The following is an 11590-nucleotide window of genomic DNA, read 5'->3' on the forward strand; positions in this document are numbered from 1 at the left end:
CATAAGGTAATGAGGAAAGAAAAAGGATGGATGGATAAAAATAGCACAATTACAACAGTTGTTTTTAATTACTGAGGCAACTACTAGCATTTGCTCTGAGTTATAACCAGGTAAGTACTTAATTCCTCAGTAAGATGTCAGAAGCCACAAAAGTACTACACCTTCTAAAACTATGGTGTGGTGTGCAGTGTCAAATTCATGCTGAATTGGCTAACCCTAATATGCCTTTTTTTTTTTCTATTTTTTTTTTTCCCTGCAGCACTCATATTGAGAGGCTTGAGGCAAACACTGGAATACCTCCCCTTCACACAGGTAAGGAGGCAGCTGCAGGGGCCCCAGCAAACTCGAGCCCCCCGCATCCCTCCAGCACCAGGAATCCCGAAGCACGCAGGAGCAGGCAGCACTCCAGTCCCAATGCTCCCAGCCATGCGACAAACAACTTCTTGCATTGCCTGCGCTCTACCCCAGCAGAAGTAATTTGAAGGCTAAAGTTGCAGGCAGAGGTAACATACAGATATTGCCGTATATTTCGTTACGGACATATATATATATATATATATATATATATATATAAATATTTCATTCATAGATATTCCATTCGCACTATGAAACGTGAAGTGTGAATTAGGCGATTGTAACCCCCTTCTCCCTTACCAAACCTTCATTAAAACCGGAGAACACGAAATCATTACAAAACTAGACGGATCAAGGAAACTTCCGGCGAGAGGATGGTTACGCACGCGTCTACGTGACTGCCAGAGCACGGGAAAAGCAGATTTTTTTTCGATTTTTTTTTTTCTTTTCTCTTTCCTAAGCTGCTGAGCCCGGAAAACCGGCTTTGAGTTTAAACTTCCACGCTGCCACAGCACCACGAGCCGAGGAGGGGGAAAGTTCTGCCACCGCCCCGCAGAAGCCGCGGCCGCCGGGCGGGCCCTACCTGGCGAAGCAGGCGTCGCAGTGGCTGCCGCGCTCGCTGACGGTCAGCACGGCGGCGTAGGCCGGGCAGCTGAACAGCAGCTCCCCCACGGCGAAGCGCCGCCGCGCCCGCAGCCCCCGGCCCTTACCGGGGCTGGCGAACCTCTCCAGGCCGCCCAGCTGCGCCTCCGCCTCCGAGCGCATTCCGGCCGCAGGGGAGGGCAGGGGTGCCGGGCAGGCTCGCAGCGCTGCCCTCCCGGCACTCGGGAGCCCGGGGCCGCCGCGGCGCTGCTGCCGCCCGCCCGCTCGCCCGCCGCGGGAAGCGCCTCCTCCGGGCGGCGCGGGCCCCGCCGGCGGCTGCGCACCGGGAGCCGCCTGCCCGCCGAGGCCTGGCTGCAGCTGCGGCCCGCGGGCTGCGCTGGGGTCGGGGAGGGTTTGCCCACGCGAACCTGGGTGCGGTGGAAGCATCCCCGAGATCCACCCGGCTGTCGGGCAGCGAGGGCACCGTGGAAAGGGCTCTCCCGCTGGCCTCTCAGCCCTCTCGTTACTATTAGCACCTCATACAGTTCCCAGTGAAGTCAGTGAAGCAAGTCATATTCATTTGAAGAAAGGTAAAACTGAGGTAATTATACTCTCCTGCTTCACAGCAGTGGCTTTTCCCAGCTTCTAAGATTTGCACTGGGCTATTGTTTTTGGTTTTAGTTGTTTTTTTTTTTTAGCTTTTGTGCCTAACCACAAATTTTCTTGTGCCAAAGGAAGTGCTGGCTTTGTTTTATCACATTCGGAAGATTTCTGTCTGCCAAAGGACCAAGAAATACGTCCATGCTCCATTGCTATGCTGTAACATTGTGAAGATAATAGTTATCTCAGGGAATAGCTTTTAAATATCTTCAGGAGCAGCTGCTTGTTATCCATGCAGGCTTCTCCTTTGGAGCTCTGGAGAAGCAGAGTCAGCAAGGAATATACTGACTGCAGTAGCAGAGCAGTTAGTGGGGTAATCTGAAACTTATTTCACACCAGGGTGATGAAGTGCCACTGAGAGAAGCAGCAAGGCCTCCTAGAGCAAGGCACCTCAGTCGTGAGCAGGTTTCCAGGTCAGGTCATGGGGGGCTCAGGTGTTGTGGCCTCCTGGATAGCCAGGGCAGGGAGAGAACGTGGCAAGTCCAGCCTGTCCCTGCAGATTCATTGAGAGCCCCAGGCACGGTCAGGGGTGAGCCAGGTCCCAGGGGCAGCAGCAGACAAAGTGGGTGGGAGTTCCCAGGGAAGCGGGACAGGAAGATGAAGGCCTAGTTGTGCCCTCAGGGCCCTAACAATACACCATTCCATATAACTAATTTATATCCAGTTGCACATCTTTAACTTCTCTGATATTCCCATCCATTGTAACATGATGAAGTTATTGGATCAACTGCAAAAAGAATGTATCTTTCTGGACCAGCATTATTTGAATTAGTTAAAACATCACTGTTTTCACAATGAGAGACTGAGCAATGAAAATAGGTCCAGTCCTTGAAAAATATGCTATCACCCTCAACAACTGAGCTAGATGTTGATTGTGACCAACTGTAGAACTGCAGGGATGGAATTAGTGTATCCAGTTAAAATAATAGGAGCAGTGTCTAACCAAGTACCTCATCTAGTGCGTGAGGACTGCCATTTACATCCCAGTTCAGTAGATTGAGGATGTCAAGCTCAAAGGCCTGAACTCTTAATTATAGACTATTCTATACCTAAGTATATTTAAAAATAGTGATCGATAATGTATTCACTTTGAGAATGAATTAACATTAACTGGAAAACTGCCCTTATGGTCAATCCAGTTTGATTAATTTATAGATCCATTATAGTTAGACAAATAGTCACAGCTCCTAAATGCACCTACTCTGACTTCTTACGCTGCACAAGCTACTTGAATTCCTTAAACTAATTCATGCTCAAAGTAGAGCAGAATTTTTATGAAATAACCAATCTTGATTTTAAAATGTCCTTAATAAGTGTGTTTACAAAAATCCCTAGTAAACATACACACTTTATTTGTACCCTTAAAATGCCAAGTTATCTTTTCAGCTACCGTATCATGTTATAACATTATAAACTATTTTGAAACATTCTCAGCTTTTTTTACTCTCTAGATTAGTAAAATGAAATGCTTCAGCATTTGCTTCTGAAATCTGAGAACAGGATGACATACTCCAGTAGCAAAATCCTGGTCACGCTGAAATCAGTGACAAATTCCTACATTCTTTCCTGAAGTCAGCATTTAATTTCTGTTTCAAATGACACTGTGTCCAAATAAAAGAAGGCTAACAGCTCATATCTATCATCTCGATGATCTTGGAGGTCTTTCCCAACCTTAATGATTCTAAGACGTTCATTATCAGATCACTTCTAAACAATAACTTGTGCTTCTCTAAGATTGTGTGGGTTCACTGACAAGAAGCTTGTGAGAGGGAGTCTTTTGGGGGAACAAGCTGGAATGATGGCAAATGTTATCACACTTCTGTTCCACATTATCACCCTTGTAAAACAGCTGACAATTTGATTATGCCTCAGGTAATGAGGAAAAATTCAAATTTCAGTAGGTCTCTTTTTTAATAAAGAGTCATTTAGTTTTAAAAACAAAAATAATAATTTACTAAATAGGCTTTATTCCACCCTGAAAAATATTGCTTTCCAACAGATAATGCATGGATTTATTCCCAAGAGTGAAATTCAGCAGCGGCCTGCAGTCCCATTCAAACCCTCCAGGAGAAATTCAAGCAGCTGCCTGCATAGCTTTTAGCTTCCTTTGGATGTTTTCAAAAATAAAACTGGTTTGATAAGTTATTAATGAAAACAGTTTGGTGGCTACTTTGTTAGAGTATTTATCCCATCTACTGTTTTCTGTATTTATGGAAAACCTGTAAATAAAACATATTCTTTTGGATCTCCCTATTTCATCTGTGTTTTCATACCATGTTCATCAGAAAATCTAAGCATGGGTTTTTAATGAATCAGTATGAATGCCTAAATAAATAATGGTTTATTGCAAAACACAGACTTAGTAATCAATTTATGAAGACTCTCAAGGCTTTAGCCATATGAATATGCATGCAGAGGCTGAATGAACAACACCAGGGAGTTTCCTGCAAACAGAAAAAGACTGGAGTGCTCTCACTCCCCACTGCTCACAAGATGAGTGGAGGAGTCTGTGCTTGCAGAACATGTTGAGGACCTGGTAGGATTGGGTGATAAAATACTTTGCTAAATTATACCTTACATGTGCACAGACTTGTACTTCTCATCTCTTCTATCTTTTTTTAACTTCCGTTGTGTCTGCTTTAAATATGAAAGATGATGGCTCATGAAAGGATGTGAAGTAGGGTGTAGGTTTAAGAAAGTCACAGAACAAAGTGTCGTGCCGGCTCTTTGAATTTCTTAAAATTAAGGAGTCTTTAGAAGCAGAGCTGTTCACCTTCACTCACAACCTTGGAGCCGCTCTGTGGAAAACCTTGTGTGTTTGACAGGAGAAGATCCATCCCAGTTAGTCACTTTTAGTTAGGCTTAATCACTTAATCTTCCAGAAACGGTACCGCCGAACCGCAGCCTGCGCTCTCCAGGAACGGCTGCATGCCCTGTGCCCAGAGCTGTCTTTTTGTGTTACGTGTCACCACAGACTTTAGCCAGAAAGGTTCTGAACTTGGAAAGGGAGCAGGGAGTCACTCACTAAGACACAGGGCCCCGAGCAAACTGGAGGGGGAGCTAGGAATAAACACTAAAATCAGCTACAGGGTAGGTACAAGAAACAATCATAGGCCAGCAGCCTGCGGGGAGAGAAAGGACAAAGGAAATGGTATATAACCTTTTCTATATTTAATGCAATTATTTCCAGAGAGATCTGGTATACTAACCTTGTCTTTTTTTATCCTTTGTTTTTTCTTTTTTTTTTTTATCCTGAACCTATTTGGAACCATCAGCTGCTTTCAGCTCACCAATACAGGTACTCACAACCGTGGCAGCTGGAAGCACATCCCATAGCGCAGTGTAAGTAACAAAAAACCTCGGTGTAAGCTGGTTTAATAGGTTTTGTGGGTAGATTTCATGGCTTGTCCTAAACTCTGTCCTGCTGTAGCTAGGCAGCTGTTTCTGGTACCTTTGCAATTTATGGATAGTTTGGGTTCAGATTTGCACCTTTTCAGCAGGTGAGTGCAATTCTGTATTATTTGTTATGAACCAGAGATTAAGTGTGAAGGTAAAAACTCAGCAGGAGCTGGGAAATGCTGCCTTTCAAAGAAGAAAAGTGCAGTTAATCACTTCTAGGAAATAACCTGCAAGGTGGGAGTTCAGGGATGTCAGTGAGTTCAGAATTTGGTGGGGGCTGCAAGGGTGGTGTGTCACCGATGCGTCTCTAGGCGGATGTGCTCCCAGCTCCCAGCCCCAGAGGGGCCTGGCCTTGACATTCAAAATCTGTCCTCATGTTATCTTCTACATCTGTGCCACTAATTGTTGACATGTTGACAGTGTTGACATTGCCCGGTACTGAAACACAGGCAAAAATACTCTACAGATGCTGTGGTTCTGTTTGATAGTCAGAACTTTGTTCCCAGCCAAAGAGGGCTGGTGGAAGTGGAGAAGATGAGCAACCCTACAGAGATACCTGACTCTTCTCTTTAGAGACATTGTGACAGTGAAAGACCCAGAGATCTGGAAAGAGGTTCCTAATTTTTTTTTTTTTTTTCCCATGAAAGGAGCAAACTCTTCACTGCCCTCACCTATCAGATGCCTCCTACAGTTCTATCAGTGTTAACATCCCCACTGCAAGTGCAGACCTAGAAGAAGTAAAGACTCAAGTTTCTGCCTAATATATGGAAGTGATTTGCCTGGGTTAAACATATTGTAATCCACTCATTTGAAGTTTAAAAGCATTTTTAGTATGTCGTTATAGAAAGCCTGTACACGAATTTCCAAAGACAAAAAGTGACAGCAGCACACATGTGGTTTCAGGAACATATCATGATGACAGAGCTGGATGACTGTGGGGAACAGGCAAGGGCAGCAGTTAGGTGTGAATGTGACACTCAACACTCAGATGCTTGCAGTTCACAATTTGCTTTTATCAGAATCAGCAACCTCACAACTGCCTTTCTGTGTTAACTCCAGCCTGCCCCTGGCAGACCTGCATTAACCTTTGCTTATGGAGCCACGGCAGGACTCAAGCAAATAAAAAAACATATTATGTCAGATTCTCCCCTGGTGTAAATCAGCATCTCTCCACTGACTTTGAAGGAGTGGCACCTGCTTGCTCAAGTTGAAGATCTTACCCGGTGCTACTGTAGAATCATTAAGTTGTCACATTCTTCCCCTGCCTCTCCTTTTGTTGTCTAGCTGCAACTTTTCTGAGTTGAAGACTAGAGAAGGGTCTTTGATCCTCTGATAACTCCTTGAGGCTCCCTAGGATAATTGGCCAGGACACTTTTTGAGTTATCCAGGGTCACTTTATCTGCCCTTTTACTTGGAGAGGGATTACAAGCAAGAGAAAAATCTTGGAGCCTTCACAGATGCAGGCGACCTACACGAGTGCTGCCGTGTGTAGTAGGTCAGGCACCCCTCCTGACCCGAGGGACACCCCATTGCCACCAGGCTGTATTTAACCTATCCTGCTACTGATGTGGAAACAGAAACCCTTCAGGGTGACCTGGGCCCTTATACTGCCTACCTCTTTTTTCCAAGCACACTGGGGGTGCTGAAAAAGGAAAGTGTGTGAGCTGCTTTTCTGCTGATGGAGGTATTTACTCACTGTAACCAAGCAGTCTCTCCACATTCTCTAAAGTTCTCATAGTAAGGCATTTTCTTCAGTCCTAATAATGAATTTTGCAGCTGTTCTTTAAACCTCTGGGGTTTTTTGCAGCATTGTGGAACATATGATCACTGAAACTGTGAGGCATTTCAGTAGCCACACCAATGCTGCATAAAGGTGTAACATCTCATCTATGTACATACTGGTTACTTTTCTATTTGTTTTTGCAAAGATTGCATTAGCAGTACAATCAACAATAATTTATATTTAACTCCACTACAGAAATGCTCAAATGCCGTGCCTAAGATTGACCCTTTCCCAGCCATGCTAAAAATATCTATATTCAGTGATGACTTCCCAGAGATAAAATATTTTTGAGATTTGCTGCTTATAAGAGCATTGTTCTTCCAGGGGGTGTTTCACTGAGGCTGTACAATATTTTTTTAAAATCAGAATGCTTTGCAAAATTAAATCAAATGCCTTACAAATGCCTCAGTATATCACACTGAGGCAGTTACCTTTTCAACCAAATTTGTAATCTAATCAGGTTTGTCTGACAAGACCTATTTTCCATAAAACCATGCTGACTGGCATTAATTACTTCCTGTCCTTTCATTCTTTATCAGTTGAATCCCATATTCTATTATTTTGCTCCCCCCTCACCTCCTCTCCAGTTTGATGTTAGGTTAGCTGGCTTGTATTTACCAAGGTCATCATGTTCGTCCTTGCTGAATACTGGCAAAACATCAGTCTTCTTCCAGTCTTCTGGAATTTCTGTGTTATTTCAAGACCCATTAAAAATTAACATGTGGAAGGAAGAATTCCCTCCACCAACTATTTGAGACTCCTCAGGTGCAAGTTATCTGGGCCTGATGAATTACAGGATTTTATCACAAGTAGATATTTAACCTCCTATTTGGTTACTAATGGACTGAAAAAGGCTTTGGCTGCCCGATATGATACTGCTGTTATCCTGCTTTTTCCAAATCAAGGAGAGACATATTTATTGAATATGGCTTTCTTCATTATTAATGATTTTACCACCTTCATCTAGTTCCTGGCAAATTCCATTGCTGGAATTTCTTCTGTGTATAATGTACTTCACATACTCTTTTATTTTTTGTCTTTTTTTTCCTTGGTGGATATATATGTATCTTAATCTTCAATTTCCTGTGTGTAATAATTTTCCTTTTTCTTTCTTTTTGCTGCAGAGCACTATTCTTCCTTCTAATCTCCTCCAACAAAATGAAGTAATAGCAGGAAGGAGGGAGAACTGTAACTAATATTGTTCTTACTTTCTTCCCTTACTGTCCTGGTTTAATTTCATTAATGAAAAAAAAAAAAAAAAAGGCATTGAGTAGATGGATTCTGGAAACCAAAGAGCCTTCTTTAAGTATACCAGCTCCCTCTTACAGGGTATGATTCCCTGTTGACTGAGGAGCCCATCTTTCAGCAGGCTAATTCATGTCCACATTGTGTGTGGGTGTTTTCTCTGACAGCCACCTCGTCTGCTTTTCCTTCTGTGCCTGCTTTTCTGCATGGACAGAAGCAGAGAATACACAGATTTTACTGAGACAAGAGCCACCATCCATCATCAGATGACAGGCACTTCTACTTCTTGAAAAATGAAAGCTGGTCTGGCAGAGTACTAAATATTTCTAAGGGACACTGTGCTGAGAGGTATCACACCAGCAGCAGATGGAAGGCCTCCAGATGTGTTTATACAGAAATGTGGTGCTCTCCCACCTTTGTATTACATACCAGAGTGCATTTGAAAAATCAAATATTGAGTATTTTTATTACAATCAGTGACTTTGGGAATTCTCATTACTTGCAACAATTTTTTTTTGGTGGTCATTTAGCTTGTGTGGCATCCACCAAGCAGATGGGAGAAAAAAAATGTAGTCAAAGCATGTGAGTTTTGCTCTGGGCCTGGGCTAGTGAGCCTTTGGCCCAGGAAAAGCACTCTTAGTTTGTGGTGTTTGCTCAATATATATGGAATAATGCATCCCTGAAGCTGCAGCCCCTGTGGTGCTGGTTCCAGGGAGCAGAGTTCTGTGAGCTCAGGGATGTGGCACAGGGAATACTTGAAGGGCTGGATGTTGTCACAGAGATGGGGACAGGAGATAATATGGTGCAGTCTTGTCCGTGTTGCCTTTGGGAATGCTTTCTGGAGGAAACCATCTGTCACACGGCCATTGCACTCTTTTGGGGATGCTCTTGGAATGATCCAGAACGGAGACAGAATAAGTGTGAACTGGTCAGGGATTTCAGGTATTCAGCGCCGTGGAGAATTGCGCTGTGAAAGTGTTTTAGATACAGACAAGTACATTTTAGATAAATACTCACTTCTCCCTTGTCCATTGTCAGTGCCTATTTGGTCTCAGAGTTAAGAGAATGGCAGTAACAATAATAATAGTGATAAAACTAAGGGAACTTTTATCTTCAAGTGTGACTGTCTTGCAGGTTTATATCACTGAGAAGCCTTTCAGTGGGGTGAGAAAGAAAGGTTGTGTGAGACTGGGAGTTGTCAGACTCCATACATGCAGTTGGAGCACCTGGACTGCAGAGGGTAAGTGAACTTCAGGGCCCAAGCACATAGACGGACCAATATGGCAGATGTGATTGACCAGATGGAAAGCCAAATGTTCTTTAAGACAACAATATGAAAAATCCCAATATATAAGACAGAAAATGAGGCTATTCAGCAACTGATCTGGGTAATACAGATGGGTTTAGATCTACTCAAAGATTTGGTGCAAATATTAAATGAAAGTAAAAAGTATATGGTTTTATTTTCATAGAATCATAGAATGGTTTGGGTTGTAAGCGACCTTAAAGACCATCTAGTTCCAAACCTCTGCCATGGACAGGGACACCTTCCACTAGACCAGGTTGCTCAGAGCCCCATCCAACCTGGCCTTGAACACTTCCAGGGATGGGACACCCACATCTTCTCTGGGCAACCTGTTCCAGTGTCTTTCCACCCTCACAGTAAAGAATTTCTTCCCGATATCCAATCTAAACCTAACCTCTTTCAGTTTAAAGCCATTACCCCTTGTCCTGTCTCTACCTGCCCTTGTACAAAGTCACTCTCCAGCTCTCTTGTAGGTCCCTTTAGATCCCTAAGGATTCTGTAAGTTCTCCCTGGAGCTTTCTCTTCTCCAGGATGAACAACCCCAACTCTGTCGGCCTGTCTTCATATAGCAGAGTTGCTCCAGCCCTGTGATCATTGTTGTGGCCTCCTGTGGACTCATTACAACAGATCCATGTCCTTCCTCTTTTGGGGGCCCCAGGAAACACCTCAGGTGAGGTCTCACCAGAGCAGAGTAGAGGTGGGCAATCATCTCCCTGGTCCTGCTGCCCACACTGTTTTGATGCAGCCCAGTACACAGTTGGCTTTCTGGGCTGCCAGTGTGCATTGTCAGGTCATGTTGAGCTTCTCACCCACCAACACCCCCAGGTCCTTCTCAGCAGGGCTGCTCTCAATCCATTCATCCTCCAGCCTGTACTTGTGCTTGGGATTGCCCTGACCCATGTGCAGGATCTTGCTCTTGGCCTCATTGAACTTCATGGATGTATTTGCATGTAATTTTACTGTTTTATTAAAATAATAAAAAATAAAAACAGGAATTCATGGACAAATACATCAATCATATATTCTGTCCCAGAAAATGACTGTGTCAACAAAGTCAGGCTTTTTTCAAACACTAGAAAACTAGGAACAGAAATCAGCATTCCCAAAGATTAATATGATGCTTCTCCTCCAGTGCTAAAAGGGGAGCAGGGATTCTCCATACTTCAAGAAATACCTTGAGGAACAAAAGAAAGACAGAGAACAGAAGATGCATTAGGATTACAGTATTGAGAGTTGGAAACTGTTCAGCTGGACCACAGTACTAACTTCAGCGAACACACTCACAATGAGAATGAGACTACACTGCTCAGTCAGTCTGGGAAACAGTGTTGAAATCACAGCTCATCAGTTAAAACACCTTCAGAGAAAATCCACAGAGACAAAACTTTCTTAAAGAGGGAAAAGAAAGAAAATGAGTCAATGCAAAGCTGCTTCTCAAGGGAGTTATGTGAAAAATGAAAAGTACTGAAATGTATGCAGGAGCTAGATGAATTGAAACAATCATGAAAGCAGTTAGACATAATATTGTCATCTCAGGAATGAAATAAAGATTTGATAGTAAAAATAAGAGGATACACAATCCACATTAACAGGGAATTTGAACTTATCCCTTTTTATGACATCTGATGATGCTTTGGATGGTATTGAATTGTGATTCATGTATTCAGAGACCTTTTTACACCATCAAAGGCATTCTTATGAACAAAATAAGCTCTCGATGAGTCAAAACTGACACAAAATTATTGTTTAATAAATGAGGTTAATTCAAGGAGGATTGCTCTTACTCATTCTTTTTAAAGACATTCTCATTTTACCTTTCTGGGGTCCCTTCTCTTCAAGCCATAAAATCTGGCAAGGGTAATCTTTGTGTCAAGAATCAGTGACTAAAAATAGTCTCCAACTGATAAGCTAAAGCTTGCCACTTTGCTTTAATCTTCCATCTCCTGCCTCTCTGAGATCAAAACATGGTTACTCTGTGAAATTTATAGAAGAGAAAAAAATAATAGACCATGTGACCTTCATTGGTTCAATTAACTTTTTCAGTTAACTTTTAGTCTTCTATAAATTTCTTAATATACCCAGCATTTGCCTTCATAGATGTGGAATTACTTATTTTGATCACTAACTCTGAAAATGCCGAAAGTGAGTACTGAAACCTATTTCTTAGACGTCATCTCTTTAGTCACTGTAATTTTTGTTGCTCATCATAAGGCCATATGGGAATCCTTGTGTTCTTCTTCACTCTGAGCACCATATGTGAA

The 11590-nt window shown here is 42.9% G+C and overlaps 1 protein-coding gene and 1 long non-coding RNA gene across 3 annotated transcripts in view; one reads left to right on the plus strand and one right to left on the minus strand.

Moving 5' to 3' along the window:
• The window catches only part of SMYD2 (SET and MYND domain containing 2), a 28499-nt gene extending 27262 nt beyond the window's left edge, over positions 1-1237 (minus strand). Inside the window, exon 1 of one of the 2 annotated variants that reach the window (XM_069009553.1) lies at positions 938-1237. In XM_069009553.1, coding sequence (XP_068865654.1) covers positions 938-1119 — 182 coding nt within the window. In that variant the 5' untranslated portion in view covers positions 1120-1237. The remainder of the gene's footprint in view (positions 1-937) is intronic. The other variant, XM_069009555.1, reaches the window with a different exon arrangement.
• Positions 1238-1386: 149 nt separating this feature from the next.
• LOC138107833 (uncharacterized) lies at positions 1387-10791 on the plus strand. Its single transcript, XR_011149720.1, has 5 exons — positions 1387-1537; positions 4872-4938; positions 9158-9263; positions 9860-9999; positions 10462-10791. It is a non-coding gene; the product is annotated as an uncharacterized lncRNA (long non-coding RNA).
• The last annotated feature ends 799 nt before the right edge of the window (positions 10792-11590 follow it).

Source organism: Aphelocoma coerulescens, chromosome 3 (assembly GCF_041296385.1).
Source record: "Aphelocoma coerulescens isolate FSJ_1873_10779 chromosome 3, UR_Acoe_1.0, whole genome shotgun sequence".
NCBI classification, from domain to species: domain Eukaryota; kingdom Metazoa; phylum Chordata; class Aves; order Passeriformes; family Corvidae; genus Aphelocoma; species Aphelocoma coerulescens.